Raw genomic sequence first — 20,490 nt, forward strand, 5'->3', positions numbered from 1 at the left:
CTATTTCCAGTGGATTTCCGAATACAGCTCGAAAATGGCGCCTATCTCAATTTACAGCAATTCCCTTTACAATTTTGATTGCTCAAATTTAAACACATAGTTAATGGAAAATAAATCTGTCGTTACATTGATCGTTTGTCATGAATACTATTGTCATATACTATAATTAAAATTATTATATTGTATAATTAATATTGATATAACTATAATTGAAAGAAAAAATTAAAAGTGCACAGAAATTCTTCTAGAAAATGAAAAAAATAAAATCTTATAAAACAAAAAAAATATGATAGAACCGAAACAAACAAATGTGTAATATGTACAAATTTCAATATATTTAAGAGTCTGTTTCTTCACTCATATAGAGATATATATATTCTCTTTTGTATATCAACATAAAATACAGGTCTCAAAAAGTTTAACGAAAATGTTAAATACTGATTGAAATATTTTTATACAACAAACAGATAGAAATACACTCCACTTTTATATCCACTTAATTTCTTCACTCTTTTTATATTTGATGTCCGATTGAATTTGTAACGTAAGCGCAATGTATGGTTTATCACAATGTGGCGAATCTAACGGAGGATAATAATGTCTGTAGCAAATATATGTTAAGCAATAACCTATTATTGATCCTGCTGCTACGTCTAAAAAAAATTGCATATCAATAAAGAGATAGGGTCAAAAATATCTCAAAAATAAAAGTTTACCTTGCCAATGATGATGATAATCGCATGTTCTGCTTAATGCAATAGTAAGAGCCATACAGAACGGCAAAAAGAACATACATAATCTCCACGATTGTCCTTTTCCTGCCAGACTAAATATATGTAGCTTTCCAGCTAGATACAAGGAGATGAATCCAAAACTAGCGAACGCAACTAGAAGATAAATTATGTATATAAAACATTCCAATTAGGAAATGTATGTTATCTTAATATGTTATTTAACCAAATTAACTGATACATTTATACAAATACAATTATAAATATCAATTTATTCAAAAAAAGAAGGAAATATTTGCAAGCATTATTGCTGATGCGTTAACATACATGAGGAATGTCCACTTGGGAATGACTTCTTTCCATCTCTAATAGCAATTGGATCTCCAGTACATTTAAATCCCGGATTTATTTGACCATCTGGAAAACAACGCCAGAAGAAATCTGGCCTTGGACGACCTGAAAGTAGTGAATGATGAAGTAACTGATATTAAAAAAATTTTTTAATTTGATTTAACATAGATCTATCCAACTCTCTCTCTCTCTCTCTCTCTCTCTCAAATAATCAATAATTTTAATCATTTAACATACCTACTATAAGTTTCAAAATATCCGTAATAAGACCATTAAATCCTAGGGCTAATGTTACAGATAATACTGACTGTTGAAGATCAACTTTATCTTTGTGCATTATAAAAAAGAAACAAATAACAATAATCGGCGTCATAAATACAAGAGGCTAAAAAAAAAGTATTTTATTTAATATATATCATCTCTAATATATATATATCTTATCTATAAATATATCTACCCATAATATTGTGGTTGGCACAAAAGAGTCTGTTCTTGGATTTTTGTACAACCATAATTCATCTTCGTGAATTTTTCTTGTAAATGGTTCTGCTTTTTCCAGCTCCCTAAAAATCATGAAATTCAAAATATTCCACTTGATTAATAGTACACTACTATGGCTGCGTTCAGCAGAAAAAGCTGCTTTGCAACTGTTGTAAAATTCGTGAATCTGATTGATGCATGCTCTTAGATTCAGTCAAAATTAAGAGCATACACCAATCAAGCTCACGAATTTTACAACAGTTGCAAAGCAGCTTTTTCTGCTGAACGCAACCTATGATAAGAAAGAATAAGCAATTGCTTATAATTGTATGTCAAAAAGATAAATATACAATATATATACCAGATTTCCATTTTTCGAAAAAAAATACTGATAAAATGAAAAATTATTGATAATCATATTAATGATGTATGTATTATATTAATAAAAATATTAATTACTCTAAAAGCAAATGTTCCTGTGTAAAGTAATGATGTAATGTAATATGCATAAAATTGCAGACAATTCTTGTTTATTAATATTAATTACATCCTCCATGTAAACATTAGTCTAATGACACGTGTTCATTGTAGCAGCTTACGTGTTTTATTACATATGATTACATACTCCTTATCAAAATGTCAACTTACACGAATAGCACTGCCAGAAAGACACGTAGCAAAACGTCAAACCAAACTCCCGCCGAAAGCTTAAATCTGCGTACGTTAGTCATCTCAGCATGTTACACATTTAAACTAAGCTCAACACTTTTTTTGTAAACAAAGGATATAAATCGTAATATTAAACTTAAACAATTCATCGTAATAACACGACTCACGTCCACGCGAGTGATCGACGCGAAAGTGCAGTCAGACTTAGGACACCCGGTAAATGAAACGTCGATATTACATCGTCATGCAAGTCGAACGTAATCGATTATATCTCGATTACGATGTACTCTGTATTCTTCCTCTTTCCAGTTAAACGTGAATATTTCATTTATTTCTTATATTATTTCACAAAAGTGCCCTTGTATTTATTTATATATCTTGTATTATTTGTTTTCCTCTCCTTTTTACATCATGGATTAGAAAGTGTATAGATATTGTTTCAGTTATATGCACTTTTATAAATGAAAAAAGTGCAGTTAAAGCGAATAAATTCACAATGGCCACATGTGCTTGCGTACACGTATAAAGTAATAAAATTTACATACGTGCTTATGTATATTATATTACGCAATAAGCAAGGATCATTCGATCATTGTCGATTAGAGATACTCGAAAAGAGATACATATATTTATGTATGTTAATTTTTACTGTTTTAATTACATGTGCTACTAAATGATAGATTTATTAATGTATAAATTATACAATTGGAATGCCCCAGAATATGTCGAGCAACTGCAATATTCGGTAAATTGCAGCAAATGGTAGCAATTAACCATTATTAATTTGACGACTAAGAAAACGTTAAACAATGGGTCTGTTCTTTTTAGCTGCACTGCTGCACTAGTGCAATAAGTTAGAAAGAGACAAACATACTTTCTTTCACTCTAACTAATTGCACTAGTGCAGCTAAAAAGAACAGGCCTGTTATCTAACGTGGAGTAGATATAGGTTAGTTTTCAGATGTATGTATGTGTAAAGATCTACATTTAATTTAATTTATAGAAAGGTATAAATGTATACATATAGCACTTTAGCATTAATATATATAATTATTTGATGTAGTGGTAATAAGTTTATATCAGTTAGCTGATTATTTTAGCACATAGTATATATCACTGACAATATTCATTTCAGAGAATTCTGTTCCACCAATATGTATATTAGTTTTTTTATATTATATTATTATACAATAAAATGTTTAGAAGTATCAATCAAATTTATTTATTTATTTTAGTCACTGCTGGTCAATTTAGTATCGGGAATAGAGGACAGCATAATGTTAACATCCATACCTGCGACACCATCTACCTCTGTGGGCAGTTCTGGCCTACCAAGTCCAACTGCTGACATGTTTGATGACAATTCAAGTAAAATAACAGTATATTTACATCAACTTGCTGGAAATTGCGAGATGGATATTGATGTAATATTCAAAGATCATTGTTATGCTCGACCTTGGAACTGGAAGCCAGAAAACATTTATGTCAAGCCTGTAAAAAAGTTATTTTTCTCAAAAAATACTCCAACAAAGTAAGATTATCGATAATATCTAGATTAAATTAATCTTTAAAGTAATGTAATATAAAACAGCAATTTTGTTCTACTATTGTACCATGTTATTTTTTTATATTTTAATGATAAACATAGAAAGGATGAGGAGATTGATGTGGAAGATATTGGCAGCGAACCATCAATACCACTTTTTGATTTAAATCGAACTCGACATCTCATGGACGAATTTCAACGTTTAGCGAGTTTTGCACGACCTGAGAAGGAGGAGGATTGGGAGGAGAATATAAATAAAACCTTATGGTCTTCAGTTCAGAATAGGATATTCAGCAAAGTAACTCGGATATTGAGTTCGGAGAGACTCGCGAGATTGGCCAAGGCTAAGAGTACAATGGAACCCATCTTCCGAAGAACATCCATCGATATCGCGGCAAGACGATTTCGGGAAATGTTAGCGTCGACTGGATGGGATTGGAGATTAGCTCAATGGCTGCACAATTTATTGTTTGAGCATCTCCCTCAAGAATACTTGGCAATCTATCTTGATATCTTACAGACCTTGAGATCAAAAATTCCTCAGCTAATCGATAAAATGATTGCCGTACAACCGAATATTAATGCTAGGGGAGGTTCTATTACATGGGAAACACTCGGATCGCTCTTGAAACGATCTTGGGATCCAGTCGCGCCGAGTTTGAACGGAAATCGACTGGTAAATATGATAATTTAATCACTAATGTATATTATATTACATTGCTCAAATATATGAAGACAAATATAATTGATTATAGAAGAAACTGCCTGGAAATCCGATTTTGATAATAGTACCCTCTGGTATCACATCGACGGTTTCTTCTCGTCAACATAAATGGATCACGCAGTTAGGATCGTTAGGCATGGTTGCTACTGTTCATACTCAAATGGGATTGGCAGCTAACAGAATGACCATGATGGTATGCATTGATCAATTAGTTCAAGCTACGAGAGCCAAGATACAAGATGTTAGGAGCGATTGTCCTGGTAGACCCATCATCCTCGTAGGTTTCAATACTGGTGCAGCACTTGCTTGTCAGGTAAGTTTATCCTTTTCTATTTATGTATTTTACTCTTTCTCTCTCTTCTTATTATTGATTTTTACTTATTCCATGATGTAGATTGCCCAAATGGAACATGTAACTGCTGTTATTTGTATCGGATTTCCTTTCGCGACGGTCGAAGGAAAACGCGGTACACCCGACGACATGTTGATGGATATTCGCTGCCCTATTATGTTTATTATCGGACAAAACGCCACTCTCGTTAGACCAGATGATTTAGAGCATCTCCGGGAGAAGATGCTCGTGGAGACGAGTCTAGTGATCGTAGGTACGGCCGACGATTATCTCAGAATATCTACGTCCAAGAAAGTATTGGAGGGTATCACACAGAGCATGGTGGATAGATGTATATTGGACGAAATTGGCGACTTCATCGGTAGCATTCTACTGCAACCGCATCCGTTACCATTGCGATCCACGATGCCAACTGTTTGCGAGAACAAGAATAAAAAAGAATCTCACAAACGAAGAAACTCGACGAGTAGTTCCGTGGAAAGCGAACCTAATTCGCCAACCGTGAAAAAATCCCGGCCAAACACACCGGTATCCTCTGTGCCATCAGCTGCGACAAACACGATGACAAATTCGCCTTCTAAAATTGGTACCTTCAGTACTCAATCTAACCTTGTGCAGGTGAGTGGACAACACGCAAATCATATCTCCACTTTGAAACGGAAGCGACCTACGATCAATCAGAAAAATCAATTAGCAGAACATCCGAAGACTTCTAAGCTTCCTGCTGGACAGGTAATTTTATCATACAAAAACTAAAATTTATAATATACACATTTATAAAATAATTAATGATACTTGATAATTAGCTTAAATATCACTTGGACTATTCTAAGAGAAAACGAGGCAATCTTTACTTGAAATATTTATAAATGCATTGTAATACATTTCAAATATCGCAATACTAATTAATTATATATCATTTATTACAGACAAATATTAATGCAGAAAATGGCATAACGCTCAATATAGGTACGCTAGCAAGTTTAGCACCGATAGGACCGATACGTTTAGCACCTACTACGGTGAATCAATCTGCGACCACTCCTTCCAAAACAACTAACATGTCCAAAACCGCAACTGCGACCGCGACTATCAAAGTACCAAAGATCATTTCGAATGTGCCACTACAGAATGTTACGAAGATGAAAACAATAGCGTCTGCTAGCAAATCTTATTCGAATGTAATGTCGAATAATTATAGACAAGTCAACGTAGCTGACAAGAGTGGGGACGCGAAATTAGTGAACGTTTTTACTGCAGGAAATCAAATTAGAGTTAATACAGCTACCGCAGGTAAGATACATGTTGTAATTCGTTTATGCTAGAATATGGGGGGAGTAACTGAAAATATTACTTACATTCTTTCTTTCTCGATTAAATAGCGGGAAGTAGTAAACCTGCCTGTGCGACAACTGGCACATTGTCGAATCTTTTGCAAAGTGGAAAGAGTTCGATTGCGCTCACGAGCGGTACATCTTCCACCCGTGTATCGTCGGCTTCCAGTATTCTACTAACGACTACCAATTCATTGGCGAGTAGCATAACATCCTCCACAACGACTCCTTCAAAAGGTAGATTATTATTATCTAATCAATTATTAAATAATTTATCTGAAACATAGCGATAAATATTTATTTATAGTCTATATAAAATTTATGGATCTATCATATCAAATAATCTGATATTACAATTTGTTTTATGGGTCTATTTAGAATTTTGATTCTTATAGAATCAAATATTCATGTATAGTGATATCTGCTTATAAAGTGGTGTTCTCCTCTAGCGCTTTTTACTATATATTTATCATGTGATCATGAAACCATATTAGAGAAAAAAACGATCGAAAGATAAAACGATATTTTTATTCTGCGTATTGTTAGAGTATCATTAAAATAAAAGTGAAAATTGAAAGGAAAAAATTTAGAAATTATAATTTTATTACAAAGTTTCTAAAATTATATAATAAAATATTTTTACATATATACATATATATATAAAATTTATAATACACATTTAACATTGGTAACTTTAAAATACAAATAAGAATATTTAGCAAAATGGGCACTATACACTTAATAATATGAGAATAATTAATATATTCGCTACATTTATATAACCATTAATTTTAAGAATTTACTTCTATTTATATTTTTTCAAACACAAATAAGCAGACTTACATTTTTATGATACTTCTTTAGTGTGTGACATCTACATATAATGAATATCATATACGATTAATAAATTCATAATTTTTTTATAATTTCATTCCTTTTTTTTTTGTCTTTCAGCAAAGTTTATTTATATATAGATATATAATACCGATAATAAATTTTTATACCAAATTTTTACACTTGTACATAAAATGGCACAAACTATCTAATTTTCAAAATTATGCGATACTACATGTAATTTTAGTACATAACTGTATTAATTAAAGGGAATAGACTAAAAATTCTCTCAGTTTCTTATAATCTTTAATAATCTAGTATATAAAATTATAAAAATTAAAACGAAGCACATGAAAGAAATATTAAAAATTATAATTTATTATGGTTTTTTTAAAATATTATGTAATAAAGTATTTTTATGATAAATTTTACAGACTTCAAATTTCAACACATATAGGAAAGAGAGGGGTTAAAAGTTATCACCTATATGTATGTGTGTGTGTGTGTGTGTATTTTTTTTTTTTTTTTTTAACTACACACATGTGTACTTATATTACTTATATCTGATTATATTGCTTATAACTTTTTTCTGTTAAAATAGAATACTAAATATAATATTACAAAATAAGGCAAAAAAATAAAATTGGGCTCATAAGGGTGCAGTCCCACGTAGAAGAAAAAGCGGAACGGAAAAGAAGTATAGTGGGGGTAACCAATCAGAACGTTTCTCCAAAAGACATATCTGTTCCGATTTTAAATAACCGGGTTCCCCATGTACCGGAAAAAGCGGAAATAAGTAAGAGTAAAAAATTATTTTTTATGTATTATAGTTAACAAAAATAATCAATTTTGTAAAAAAATATCTTTTTATAATAAATGGAAAATTCCAATAGAATATAATTTACGAAAAAACAAAGCTAATTCAGAATTATTGTAAATTTTAGGTTAGAATTTTTTCCGTTTTTGCGTCAAATATATTCCATGGGGAACCCAGTCATATAAAAGCGGAATGGAATAAAGAACTTTATAATAATATAAATTTAACAAGAGAAATATATTATTTTAGTGTAATTTTGTTATGTTTTTATATTTTGTGAAAATATAAAATTAAACTAAACTATTTATATGAAACAATGATAAAATTATATTTTATATTGTAACAAATATTTTATTCAGAATAATATATTTTCACCTAATTTAATGTTAAGTGTAATAAATTGTTACAAAATTTGATATATATATCTGAAAATAAAACACACACACACACACATATTTTATATTATAATAAAAAAATTTACCGATGACATTATTATTTTATATAAAAATAAATTTATAAATTTTATTTATGAATAAGAAAGACTAGATATGCTAGGTAGATATGCTATGTACATACATACGAGAACGCTAGGTATGATGTTTTTTGGAGAAACGTTCTGATTGGTTACCCCCACTATACTTCTTTTCCGTTCCGCTTTTTCTTCTACGTGGGACTGCACCCTAAGACCAAAGTGAGTAAATAATGTGGATATAAAATAAAATTCCTAATATAACTGCCTAGTTATATTAGGCAATTAAGACGTTTTGGGCTATTCAGTTAAATAAATTAACAAAAAAATCATACATATAAAATATATTGTAATATATACGGAATGCAATACATTGCTTGTATATATTGTATATTATATTGTTTTTCTAATAGCTGGACCTATTAGAAGACACCAGAGGTTTGTTGTGATTTTTAGAAATCGCATTATTCCGATCATATAATGACGATCGTACGATTTTTTAAATTTATTTAACTGAATGGCCTGAAGTGTGCTCGAAATGTCTTAATAAATTTGCTTAATAGGTAATCATTGGAAATTTTATTTTATTTACACGCTATTTACCTTGTGCTTAACTCTTACTAGCTCAGTTTTATTCGTCTTATTTCGTAATATTCAGAGCCTTATGGATTTCGTTTGATGAATATAATATTATTGTGTAAATATTTTAAAAATAAATTCTTTTAGTGTATTATTAAGAGAACGAATCACACATAACAAATAGATTCTAAATTTATAATACGGATTATTAATTTATAAGTATTTATTCACTCAAGTCTCTCTCACATTTATCATAATTTTTCCCTATATAAAACCAAAATATCCTCTTTCCTAAAGCTACTTAATATTAATTTGATAGTAGATTTATTTTACTTAGTAGGAACTCTCTTTATATATTTTCTTTAATTTTCTAGCTTAAGTAAGTAAAAGGGTTTAACAAGACCATGTGCTTCTATTACTTTCAATTATTTAATTATCTTCAGATAAAAAATTTCAAATACATGGAACTAAGGGGATTTTCAATCTATCTCTTAATCGGTAACATGAATGTAAATAGTTAATATATTTAGACATATATGCATATTATATCCTAAATGCTATTAACACTTGTGGATAAGCATCATCGTGGATCTTTAAGTACGTATTAAAAAAGAATATTGTAGATGCAATATCAGGTTGCCTTTTATTTTGTATTCAATAAATATTTTTTTGTGATATATATATAATTCGAATTTGTTTAATTCCCAACCTTATATTCCCGTCCATTGAATAAAATATAAACCATTAATCAATTTAGATATGTGAACAAAAACACAATTGGTTTTGGGATGTTTAATTAATGCCTTTACTTATATCAGGTTTTGAAAAAGCACTCGTATAATAGGGCCTTGATGTAAAAGGAACTGCTTAATATTATATTTTTTTTGCTGGAATTTTTCGTTTTTAATAAGATAAAAATTCTTTTAGTTTAAATTTCTATCTCTCCCATCACATTTAATTAATATTAATGTTATTGATATAATTATATAGATAAGATTATTAAAATAATAATAGTATTATAAGATTTGTTAAAATAATATATCATTTCAATGCACAAAATGTATTAATGAACAATTAAAATGAACAATTAAACTGAAGATATAAAATTGTTAATAAAAAATATTTAACACAGATTAAGTATCAAAAATATATAAAAGTGTTTTACACTCATATATTTAATATGTCAGACGTGAATGTGTTGCGTGGTATATAGTGTTGGAAATGTCTCTGGAATATTTTTGCATGTTAATAATATATACATAATTATATATTTTTCTGAGAGAATCTGAGGCAAATACATACATCTATATTTTATAGCGATGGAGGAAATGGGAATGAGCAGTGAATCTCACTTATTGGAGATGTCCAAGTCGACACATTTACCACGACAAGGAGCCTCATCCAACAATACTGACAATTCCCATAATACAACGTGCGGTAACATAGTCATTGTCGAGAATTCCCTTCACAACAGAAGCGCGTCCTCGTCAGTAATAGTTCCGTTTAACAGCCAAAACTCTGGAAACATTTTGCCCTTGTCCAACAAACTGAAGCTCTCTCACAAGTCGATGAAGACGATGCCGAAGATCACGGTCAATGCCAACAATTTACAAAGACTGCAAAAAGGAAAAGTCGTTCAAAATATTCAAAAGAAAAATATTGTTACAAACGATATTGATGACGATCTGGGAAATATACTGGATATACCGATAATATTCGCCAAAGATGATGATAATTTAAATAACATCGACAAAATACCGATAGTAACGCAAGCAACGTCGATTAAGGAGCCTCAGGAGAGACCCAAGTTAAGCAGCACCACTAAAGTAGTTTTAATTAGCAATAAGCAAGATAAGCAAACGCCAAATAAACCCGTTATATGTCCCAATATGCAAAATTTAAATCAGCTGATATTGCAAACGCGATCTCAAAACAGTGGCGTCTCAACGAAGAACAGAGTACCGATAGAAAATCGACTGATACAACCCGCTGTAAAATATACCAAGATCATTCTGGCGAAGAGAAGCTCTCAACCCGCTCAACAGAACGATAAAAGCGAACAACAGATGGTTGTAACAACAAAGATTACGGAAAACGTTAATGCACCTAAAATTCTGACTTTCGAGAAAGACGAGCATAAATATGTGCAAGCGCAATCTTCCAAAGCATCGATAAATTATGATGATTCTTTAATGGATAACGTACTCGAAATCGAGGACGCTATTAAAACTAATATCATTGAACGTAAATACGTGTCGACGATTGATACGATGCCATCTGCAAATCTCGACGATGACAACTGCAATATTTTGAACGAAACGAAGCTGGAGCACGATGAAAAATACAACTCGGAACAGTCCATTTTTGACAACAATGAAATACAATAAAATACATAATTGTTTCATAAGATATGTGAAGAACGTAAGTTCTTGAAGATAAATTGTGCAATTTGCGAGAAAACGTATAAAAAAAAACGTTTATATTATTTTAAAAAAGTAGTATAAACCCTTTGGAGAGATTTCACAACATATATATATATATATATATATATATATATATATATATATATATATATTACTTATAATTAATATGTTAAAAAAAATATATATATATATATTCCTATTATATTAATTATAATAATTTTTATAAGAATAATACAATGATATTATAGTAATAATACATTATTCATTATTATATAAGTCACACACCGGTTTCTAAGCTTTAATAGTGATAATTAATACGTATTTTATTGTTACAATGAGATTATAATGCAATCTTAAGGTTTTATGTATTACATGTGCAATATTTTATGTATATACATGTAGTATAAGAAAGACATGTGCGTATATAGACATAAAAACTTAAAAAATATATTTATTAATTCAATTATATATGTACATGCATATATATGTATATATATATTTATATTTATATGCATGCCTAATAGTATTACAAAATTCTTCCACATATATACAGGGTGAGCCATTTTAATTAACGCACGCAATTATTTCGGAAACAAAGCATTTTAGAGAAAAATGTTTCAGACAAAAGTTTTATGGTTTCGAGGGGGCCATAAGATGGTATCATTGGTTTGACACTGAAGAGTCATTTGAAGGTCACGTGAAGGTCACTTCAATTTTTTTAAATGGAACACCCTATATATTTTTGCACACTTGTAGCTTATCTCGAGAGCTTTCCAAAACACTATAATTAAGTACCTTTTCGTTAAGTACTTTTTGAGTTATGAGGCTTGAAATAATTTCTTAATTTTACATAAACCGTAAAATATCTTGTAAAATATTCATTTTTTGATTATCTTACCTTAATACTTTTACGTACAAAATAATGAGAGGAATCAATTGGTGTAAAGAAAACACATAGTTGTTTTGAAGAAAAAATATGTAATTTGCAATTAACAATTCCATATTTTTTCTTAAAAACAACTATGTGTTTTCTTTACACCAATTGATTCCTCTCATTATTTTCTACATAAAAGTATTAAGGTAAGATAATCGAAAAATGAATATTTTACAAGATATTTTACGGTTTATGTAAAATTAAGAAATTATTTCAAGCCTCATAACTCAAAAAGTACTTAACGAAAAGGTACTTAATTATAGTGTTTTGGAAAGCTCTCGAGATAAGCTACAAGAGTGTGCAAAAATATATAGGGTGTTCCATTTAAAAAAATTGAAGTGACCTTCACGTGACCTTCAAATGACTCTTCAGTGTCAAACCAATGATACCATCTTATGGCCCCCTCGAAACCATAAAACTTTTGTCTGAAACATTTTTCTCTAAAATGCTTTGTTTCCGAAATAATTGCGTGCGTTAATTAAAATGGCTCACCCTGTGTAGTGTTCATGCTATCCAAATTAACCAAAAAATTTGAAAAGAAAAACGAAAACTAAATGATATTAAATAATAGAAAAACGCCACTATTTTACAAATTGTATCTCTAGACTGTGCCAATTTCTTTTATTTAATTTCTTCTTTTACATAGTCGTTTCTTTCGTATATGTTTGAGAAAAATAAAAAGAAACTATGTGAAAATATATATCTAGTTAGCTTATATATTATCTGCTTTAAATATTACATGGAACTCTAAAATCTGACTTTTGAAAAATCTATCATTAAAGTATTGAAATTATTATGATAACAGTTAAGGTAGTAGAAAAGATGTCTCAGAACTGACATCTCAGCTATAGAGAATGTAATACTTTTTAAGATTATAGATTCATATTTAATGTATCAAGAATTATACAAATGAAATGACATAACTGAATATAAATAAAATTTCTATAAAAATTTGCAGTTACCTATATGTCAGTTCCTAATAGAGCATCTCCGTTTTGCGACGTAAACATCACATACATCTTTTTACTTAATTCGGGACCGATTTTACGTACAGCTGTGAGAGGTCCCACCGCTCTTCTAATCTATGGAGAGAACGAGACTTTTGCACATTTATTATATTATTAAATTGTGAGTAATTATACTATCTTTTAAAGCACTATGGCTTATATGAAGAAATTTTATATGAATTTTATCATGTGTGTGTGTGTAAAATATAATAATTAAATCTATATTTGTATATGTGATGATATAATTAAGATAAAAATCATACAGAAATTGTCTATATATTATAAAGAAAAAAGAAAATTCAAATATATATGTTTAATATAACTTTATTATTTTATATATTAATTGGTTAATAAAAGAAGATTAAGACTTACCGGTATGTCTTTCAATAAATTCATGCCTTCGTCAGGTGTACAATTTCTATAAGCCTAGAAAAAAAGGATAAAAATAAAAATTGTACTTATATATTTATTAAAGTAAAAAAAATTCTTTTTCAATAGCAATAGCTTTTTCTTTAGCAATATAGTAGAATGAAATATTAATTGTAAAATTTAACGATACCTTGATCAGTTGCATTGGACTGGGATAAACTGTACATATCGCTTCTGATGTTTCCAAGCTACTTAAATTAAATTGGCACAACTGCTGCTGCCATAATCTCTTCAATCCATTTCCATCTTTGTCCACACGCACAGTGTTCTTATTGTCTCCCATAACATACCAGTCAAATTTATCTACCTGACTTTCCTTCTTCTGCAATTTATATGGTATTTCCGAAATAGACTTTGTATATTGATACACCATTAAACCTAGATCCTGTGCATTCTCAATTAATCTGCTGCTACATTTGGCTACTATCTGAACTTCAGTTAGGCACATTTCTAGCTGCTGTCTCGATATAATTGGGAATGTTTCAAAATGCTGATTACTTTTGCTGTTATATCTCGATCCTTTACTTTTAGAATTCTGATCCGTTTTCTGTTTCTTCCGATACGTGAAATACTCTTCCATGCCAAAGATAACCAGAGTCATATTATAATTTGGAATCAGAGACTTAATATGTGAGATAGAAGTGCAGAAAGTACCTTCTGCCACATGTTTTACTACTTCATAATTGCTCCAAATCACGATAACGTATTCTTCTGTCTGTACAGTTTTGTTTGAATGCACTTCATTATCTTCGCTGACATAGTTCTTTTCGATGTTCCTTTGCCATGTAATACTGTTCGGAATTAACTCGGTAGTTACGTTAATTTTAATATCAGCACTTTGCAATGCGCTTTCAATTTCTATACGAAAAGCAAACGCATCAATATTTCGATCAAGATTAACTTCCATAAATTTCAAGCATTCTCCGGGCTTTATGTCTTTAGACTTTTTCTTCTCGATCGCCTTCAATGCCTTCTCTCTCGCTCGCGCTTGTTGACATCTCAATCGTTCCTCCTTTAATGTCGTCTTATCTTTTTTACGCGTAATCGCTTTTCGCGAAGACTTTTCGATCCGATTATCTTCCGAGTCGTGAGAATCGGACATGGTGTGCGATGGTCCAGGATACTTGTAGCCATTGTCAACATTCAAATTGGGAGGATCCTCCTCGCTTTGCGACGCCGAGTTTTCTGCGATCTCGCGACAGAACGGTACCTCCGGAAAGTCGAAATCACTTGTAATGTTGTAACGATGTTCTTCGTTAATTTCTGATCCGTTCCTGTTGCATTTGTCGACAAACGCGGGCGACGCGGGTTCGTCCGAATCACTTAGCACGATCACATTCGACATTCTTTTTCTTCTTCTTCCACTTGCTTGTGTGGCTTCGGATCTTGATTACTCGAAAGTCGGATTGAATCAAACTTGATTTAATCATACGCAACATTCGCGAGAGAAATTTTTTCAAGTAACGATGTGTGTTTTCGTTTCGATCCGATTGTCAACACTTGTCACGTGCATCAGATGTTAGCCATCGCACATGCTCTCTATGCAACCTAACCTAACCCAACCTTCCTTACATTTTTTTTTCTCTGTCTTTAAAATACTCGAATACATATTTAACTTATTTTAAGTGCAGAAATTTCTGAAAATTATAATTATAACATTAAATAAGTAATATTAAAATTATGATAATGATGTATAACGATGATTACATGTATACGTATATAATATTTAATATGTCACGATGTTTTATAAGAGAAAATTCCGGGATTAATATATTATATATTATACTATAATTGCGAATTATTAATTTTATATTTTATATATTTTTCATTCGCGTAATTCATATAATCGCGCACAAGGAACGTATTCGAAATTTATCGAAAGGAGAAAATATCGAGATATTGAGATCATCGATGTATCGCAATTGATTACACAATTACAAGTAGTCAAAAAGGCGCGCAGGGCGAAGCGAGAACGAGAATTGAAAATGTTCGAAGACTGACAAGTATAATTTCACTTTGTTCGATAACGAGAGAATTTTTCGTTTTCTCATTCATTAATTGTATGATATAGTAGCAACAGAGGCAGCTGATGAAAGTGAATTGTAAATAGGCGATTCATATCGCATAATTTCAAAGCGAAACAGAGGCTGCACAATAGGTTATATTTGACTAAAATTGTACGTGTACAGTGAACAAGTTATCGCATTTTCGAAGTGATTAAATTCAAGAGTGATCAAAAGTGTTATGTTTTTATCTTTTTAGATAGTCTTCTTGCTCATCGAAGTGCAAAATTAGTTATTATCCATTAAGATGAATCCTTCGCGTGAATCTTCAGTGGAAATAAAAAAGGAAATAAAAAAGGAAATAAATGAGGACGACGAATTGTTCGATATAGTGATATGTATGAATAATGAAGAAATTGTCGAATCGAGACATGAAATGGAAAGAAATGATTTAGACAATAGTCCTTGGTATGAGGACGAAATAAATGAAGAAGTTTACGGAAACGCGCAAAACTATGAAAACTCGAGTGCACAAAGTGACGATACTCGAACTGAGCATAGAAAAAGTAAGGACAACATTAGATATGTAGAGTACAAGGACAATGTAAAGAATAAGCCGGAGAATTCGTATACGCTGCGCAAAAGAACGAGGCAAGACAGTATGGATAATGAGGATGCTAAGATATCTCGTACCAGACGTGATTCCAGTGACTCGAGCTCGACCACGAATTCGTCAGAGAGTAAAAAGCACATAGAGTTCGAGACTGATCCGATTGTATTAGCACGTAGACAAAAGGAAATAGATTATGGCAAAAACACTATTGGATACGACAGATACATTCAGCTAATCCCCAAGTGAGTATTACGATGCAATTTCCATTTTTACATAGATAGTTTGTTAAATTCATAAAAGATGAAGATAGAGAGGAGCTTACTATGTGATTTATTGCATTTTATGCCAACCTAAAATGTCATATTTATTTATTTTTGTTTCAGAGAGAAACGTACACGAGAACATCCAAGGACACCACCAAAATATATAAAATACAGTAGGAGAGGCTGGGATGGTATGGTGAAATTGTGGCGAAAACAACTTCATTCTTGGGATCCTCCTCAGGAGAATGACAAGGCTGATTAAAAAAAATACTAAAATTATTTTATTAAAATGCTGCCAATCATTTCTTTAATTTATATTGCAATTGAATTATTTTCTATACTGTTTGTTCACATATCATTTCTAGAGTGTTTAAAAAAACTCATTATATATCTTTTGTATAATATAAATAATTATATAATAATGTAGAAATTATGTGAAATAATATTTTTGTTTCCATTTACATATGTAATTTTGTTTCATCACATTTTGGAAAACTTATTTATATAAATTAATGAATATAAAATTTATATATCAATAATATATGTATACATTAATGTTTTTTTGGAGCAGTGTTTACAAATTTTCATTGCTACATAAACAATTTAGGATAAGTTGGATTCATACAAATTAAAAGTTTTTGCCAACTAAAAATAATGCAATGTTTTATATGTGATTTGATACAAGATATGCAGATGGTATAATAATATACACAAAATATATAAACTTATTTCTATCTAGTAAAAAAAGCTCATAAAAAGACGAAATATTTTGTTAAAATAGCTCATCTCTTTTCCTTAGATAAAAATCAAAAGAAATTTATAATAAATATATTACTTATTTCATGTTTTTATATAAATCCTATTAAATAATTATTAGATATATTATTCTCCTGTTATGATTCTACTTTGTGTGTGTGTGTTCATGTTGTTTTATTAAATATCAAAAATTAGTCCTAACTAAAAACATTTACATTATAATTTCAATGTCTCAAGTCTTTCCAAAATGGCATTCAATTTCTTATTAGTACTAACTTCCATTTCCTCTATTCTTTGCATCAATTTATTCTCCATATCATAGAATTTACTATCAATATAGGTTTTAATATCTATATCAAATTTTTTATCTTCGCCACAGTTTGGATAATCTTTTTTATTAGCTCGTCTTATATTTCTGCTTTCAAAAGAATTTGACCTTTCATGCTTACCTCTATGATTTGAACATTCTTTTTCACTATTCGCTTTTCCATTCGTACTTTCATATCCAAGATATTCTGAGTTTGCAAGAGTTGAAGCAAGAGTTCTCAAATTTCCCTGGTATAATTCATCGTTATTTACAATTTTTTGTTTATTATAATATCCGAGCATTTTTAAAGCCATTTCAGCCTCTTGACTTACATTGCCATTGCTATTACTGAGAAAAGTCTGAATAAAGTTTTTGTAATTAAAGGCACCCGATTTTGCCTCTTTTATAGATTTCACTTCACTATTCATACAAGTTACAATATTCCCATCTGGTTTCTTATAATCTTCACAATTTGAACATTCATTTTCATTGTCTCTCCTTTCAATTTCACTTTTATATTCAATAGAATTTGACTTTTCATAGTTATCTTCACAGTTTAAACAGTCTTCTTCACCATCTCTTCTTCCAATTCCATTTTTACTTTCGGAATACTCAGAGTTTGAAGCAAAATATTTCAATTTTTTTTGGCAAAATGATTCCTCATTCACAATTTCTTGCTTATTATAACATCCAAGTAATTTCATTGCCATTTCAGCCCCTTGACTCTTCTTGCCATTGCAATTGCTGAGAAAAGTCTGAATAATGTCAGGGTTGAAGGCACTGGGTTTTGCCTCTTTTATAGAGTCTATCAAAAACAGTCTTATACCATATATCCACATAGTAGAGCTTTTATTTTTTGTTCTGGTAAACTAAGGTAAAAAGAAAATTATTATATAATATGTCAAAACAAAATATGTGTATAAATAATATATATCACCTTACCTTAATACTAGCTTCTGTTGTAGGAGGTTGTATCATTGTGTCTCCAAGAAAAACAACATTTTCTTCATACTCATCTATAAATTCGGCAAGTATCGTTGTTTCGTATTCTCCATATTGTTTAAAGATTTCTAGAACATTGCCTTCAGAAACAATAGCAATGCGTGCTACTTTTTGGCAGTTTGTTACTTTGATATCCAACATACATGGTTCAAAGTTTGACGATTGTAGAGCAATACAGGTATCCAGAAAAGCTACATCTTCACAGTTTATTCTGTAAACAAACATGTGTATATGAGAATCATTTCAATATTACTTCTGTTATTTTAAAAGTCCATGATATGAAAATTGCATATATAAATTTGTTCTAATTTATTCGCTTACTTTGCAGGTGCATGCTGTAATGATGCAGTGGTGATAACATCAATGAATTGCTTGTTATTGGTAATCTGCCAATTGCAGGAAACCAATATAGAATTCTCACAATGCTTTGTGGAAAGAGAAGTATGTGATTCGCTCGTATCTCTAGCATTTATTACCTCCATAATTCCAATATGTTCGAATGATCAAAAAAATGTATAATCGATAGTCACCTTTTTACGAACGAAACGACTATATTTTGCAATCTCGCGAATCTGCCTGCGAATATCCGCATTTTGTCCGATGGAATCTTTACTGTCACATCACGCTACACATCAGAGCTCGATAGTAGAGACTAATGTCCAGTATATATATTTCTATGAATTATTTTACGCAATATTTATTATGTTTATTCGATGTTGTACTAGACGTTATTTTATCTTGCACTACCAATTCCAAGGACCATTCAAAGGACTATGCACGAAGAACACTTTTTCTAACAAAACACTCGAAACGCTGAACACAAATGTCAAACAGTACAGGTTGTAACAAAACTTTTTATTCGGTGCGTAAAGATTCTTATAGATAAAGAATTCGATAAATTTTTATCTCAATTAATATTATAAGCGCAATGTCTGAAATTTAACATCTCTCGTTACCTATATGTATAAAATTCATAATTATAGGTTATATTTCACACACACACATGTTGCATTAATACGTGATGACAATCAATGGCGACTGTTTATAAACTTGTTCTGCCGGATTCATATTGCGACTGGTATCCAATGGGAGGATATCTTTTCTAGGGAGTTTGGCTAGTGATATTTCGTGCAATTGAAGGTCTCTAAAAAATGATTTATCGGATTGAATACCATATGATCATATGTCGATAGGATACACATTCAAAGGCTGCGGTGAAAGGGACGCTGGAGATGCTTTGAAGCGTTTGTTTTAGCAATCAGGGTAAAAGGAGTAAAGATTTCTTTAACCTGATTGGTCAATCAAACGCTTCAAAGCATCTTCAGCGTCCCTTTGACCGCAGCCTAAGGCCCATATTCTGAATCCTCTTTTATCGATAAAAGTGCCTCTAAAAGTGGCATATAAGCCTTTTGATTGGCCACTACAGGCCACTTTTAGAAGCACTTTTATCGATAAAAGAGGATTCAGAATATGGACCTAAGGGTGGGATCCCATGGAGCGTATTACGATACGCGCGTATCGGGCGTATTGAAAATCTGACCAATCGCAGACGTAACTTTCCCGTATCACAAACAGCGGAACGTCTGCGATTGGTCAGATTTTCAATACGCGCGTATCGGGCGTATTGACCCCACCTTAAGGGTGCAGTCCCATGGAGTGTATCGCGCGTATCGCGGATTGCGTGTATTGAAAATCTGACCAATTGCAGACGTTTCGCTGTTTTTGATACGCGAAAGTTTCGTTTCTATGGTCCCATGGAGCGGAATTCGCGTAAGCGGAACAGTGGTTCGCCAATCACAAGACTGTTCAGTTGAAGGAAATAACGAAAATGGTTTCGTGATTGGCTATCCGCCTGATCCGCTTACGC

At 31.0% G+C, this 20,490-nt stretch overlaps 5 protein-coding genes across 18 annotated transcripts; 2 read left to right on the forward strand and 3 right to left on the reverse strand.

The window, feature by feature from the left end:
- Positions 1–435: 435 nt before the first annotated feature.
- Positions 436–2,432, reverse strand: LOC145969151 (phospholipid phosphatase 5). The gene is made up of 6 exons (XM_083095023.1): positions 2,211–2,432; positions 1,540–1,645; positions 1,320–1,467; positions 1,059–1,187; positions 717–887; positions 436–653 (listed from the first exon to the last, which is right to left on the reverse strand). Exons 1-6 carry the CDS (start codon positions 2,291–2,293, stop codon positions 487–489), a joined length of 804 nt encoding a protein of 267 aa, XP_082951149.1. The 5' UTR covers positions 2,294–2,432; the 3' UTR covers positions 436–486.
- Positions 2,433–2,464: 32 nt separating this feature from the next.
- On the forward strand, positions 2,465–11,404 carry Rcd1 (Reduction in Cnn dots 1). Of its 7 annotated transcripts, none has more exons than XM_083094967.1 (8): positions 2,465–2,546; positions 3,467–3,762; positions 3,880–4,453; positions 4,533–4,814; positions 4,896–5,585; positions 5,783–6,146; positions 6,236–6,424; positions 10,204–11,404. In XM_083094967.1, exons 2-8 carry the CDS (start codon positions 3,509–3,511, stop codon positions 11,271–11,273), a joined length of 3,423 nt encoding a protein of 1,140 aa, XP_082951093.1. In that variant the 5' UTR covers positions 2,465–2,546; positions 3,467–3,508; the 3' UTR covers positions 11,274–11,404. The 7 variants fall into 7 exon arrangements, with proteins under 7 accessions (XP_082951093.1, XP_082951082.1, XP_082951072.1 ...); XM_083094956.1 differs by lacking the exon at positions 2,465–2,546 and adding an exon at positions 2,729–2,864; XM_083094946.1 differs by lacking the exon at positions 2,465–2,546 and adding an exon at positions 2,801–2,976 and having other exon boundaries at positions 4,536–4,814.
- On the reverse strand, positions 2,801–15,288 carry Mms4 (Methyl methanesulfonate sensitivity 4). 8 transcript variants are annotated; one of them, XR_014437957.1, is made up of 6 exons: positions 13,810–15,288; positions 13,623–13,676; positions 13,206–13,342; positions 10,189–10,502; positions 6,212–6,415; positions 2,801–3,722 (listed from the first exon to the last, which is right to left on the reverse strand). XR_014437957.1 is itself a non-coding variant. In XM_083095000.1 (4 exons), exons 1-3 carry the CDS (start codon positions 15,022–15,024, stop codon positions 13,206–13,208), a joined length of 1,389 nt encoding a protein of 462 aa, XP_082951126.1. In that variant the 5' UTR covers positions 15,025–15,286; the 3' UTR covers positions 8,237–8,518. The 8 variants fall into 8 exon arrangements, 1 of the variants encoding a protein (XP_082951126.1); XR_014437947.1 differs by having other exon boundaries at positions 13,206–13,325; positions 13,810–15,286; XR_014437958.1 differs by lacking the exon at positions 10,189–10,502.
- Positions 15,289–15,617: 329 nt separating this feature from the next.
- On the forward strand, positions 15,618–17,019 carry Slbp (Stem-loop binding protein). Its single transcript, XM_083095145.1, has 3 exons — positions 15,618–15,856; positions 15,942–16,537; positions 16,679–17,019. The coding sequence occupies exons 2-3, from the start codon at positions 15,990–15,992 to the stop codon at positions 16,818–16,820; spliced, it is 690 nt and encodes a 229-aa protein (XP_082951271.1). The 5' UTR covers positions 15,618–15,856; positions 15,942–15,989; the 3' UTR covers positions 16,821–17,019.
- On the reverse strand, positions 16,591–19,659 carry LOC145969175 (uncharacterized). The gene is made up of 3 exons (XM_083095069.1): positions 18,945–19,659; positions 18,564–18,834; positions 16,591–18,490 (listed from the first exon to the last, which is right to left on the reverse strand). Exons 1-3 carry the CDS (start codon positions 19,103–19,105, stop codon positions 17,531–17,533), a joined length of 1,392 nt encoding a protein of 463 aa, XP_082951195.1. The 5' UTR covers positions 19,106–19,659; the 3' UTR covers positions 16,591–17,530.
- Positions 19,660–20,490: the final 831 nt, after the last annotated feature.

The sequence above is a fragment of the Camponotus vicinus genome, unplaced genomic scaffold, assembly GCF_025532165.1.
Source record: "Camponotus vicinus isolate PSW18456_S1 unplaced genomic scaffold, iyCamVici1.0 SCAF_1, whole genome shotgun sequence".
In the NCBI taxonomy this organism is placed as follows: Eukaryota; Metazoa; Arthropoda; class Insecta; order Hymenoptera; family Formicidae; genus Camponotus; species Camponotus vicinus.

What these genes read in the sequence shown, in the direction of transcription:
- LOC145969175 (XM_083095069.1), bottom strand. Translation starts at nt 19,105, where the DNA reads ATGGAGGTAATAAATGCTAGAGATACGAGCGAATCACATACTTCTCTT. An exon ending in TTACAGCATGCACCTGCAAA is followed by an intron (nt 18,835 to 18,944) that starts GTAAGCGAATAA and finishes GTTTGTTTACAG; the next exon opens with AATAAACTGTGAAGATGTAG. An exon ending in CAACAGAAGCTAGTATTAAG is followed by an intron (nt 18,491 to 18,563) that starts GTAAGGTGATAT and finishes TTTTTACCTTAG; the next exon opens with TTTACCAGAACAAAAAATAA.
- LOC145969151 (XM_083095023.1), bottom strand. Translation starts at nt 2,293, where the DNA reads ATGACTAACGTACGCAGATTTAAGCTTTCGGCGGGAGTTTGGTTTGAC. An exon ending in TGCCAACCACAATATTATGG is followed by an intron (nt 1,468 to 1,539) that starts GTAGATATATTT and finishes CTTTTTTTTTAG; the next exon opens with CCTCTTGTATTTATGACGCC. An exon ending in CCCAAGTGGACATTCCTCAT is followed by an intron (nt 888 to 1,058) that starts GTATGTTAACGC and finishes TTTATCTTCTAG; the next exon opens with TTGCGTTCGCTAGTTTTGGA.
- Slbp (XM_083095145.1), top strand. Translation starts at nt 15,990, where the DNA reads ATGAATCCTTCGCGTGAATCTTCAGTGGAAATAAAAAAGGAAATAAAA. An exon ending in TACATTCAGCTAATCCCCAA is followed by an intron (nt 16,538 to 16,678) that starts GTGAGTATTACG and finishes TTTTTGTTTCAG; the next exon opens with AGAGAAACGTACACGAGAAC.
- Rcd1 (XM_083094944.1), top strand. Translation starts at nt 2,905, where the DNA reads ATGATAGATTTATTAATGTATAAATTATACAATTGGAATGCCCCAGAA. An exon ending in TCGAGCAACTGCAATATTCG is followed by an intron (nt 2,977 to 3,466) that starts GTAAATTGCAGC and finishes TATTTATTTTAG; the next exon opens with TCACTGCTGGTCAATTTAGT. An exon ending in GTGCAGCACTTGCTTGTCAG is followed by an intron (nt 4,815 to 4,895) that starts GTAAGTTTATCC and finishes TCCATGATGTAG; the next exon opens with ATTGCCCAAATGGAACATGT.
- Mms4 (XM_083095000.1), bottom strand. Translation starts at nt 15,024, where the DNA reads ATGTCGAATGTGATCGTGCTAAGTGATTCGGACGAACCCGCGTCGCCC. An exon ending in GTCCAATGCAACTGATCAAG is followed by an intron (nt 13,677 to 13,809) that starts GTATCGTTAAAT and finishes CTTTTTTTCTAG; the next exon opens with GCTTATAGAAATTGTACACC. An exon ending in ATTTATTGAAAGACATACCG is followed by an intron (nt 13,326 to 13,622) that starts GTAAGTCTTAAT and finishes TTCTCTCCATAG; the next exon opens with ATTAGAAGAGCGGTGGGACC.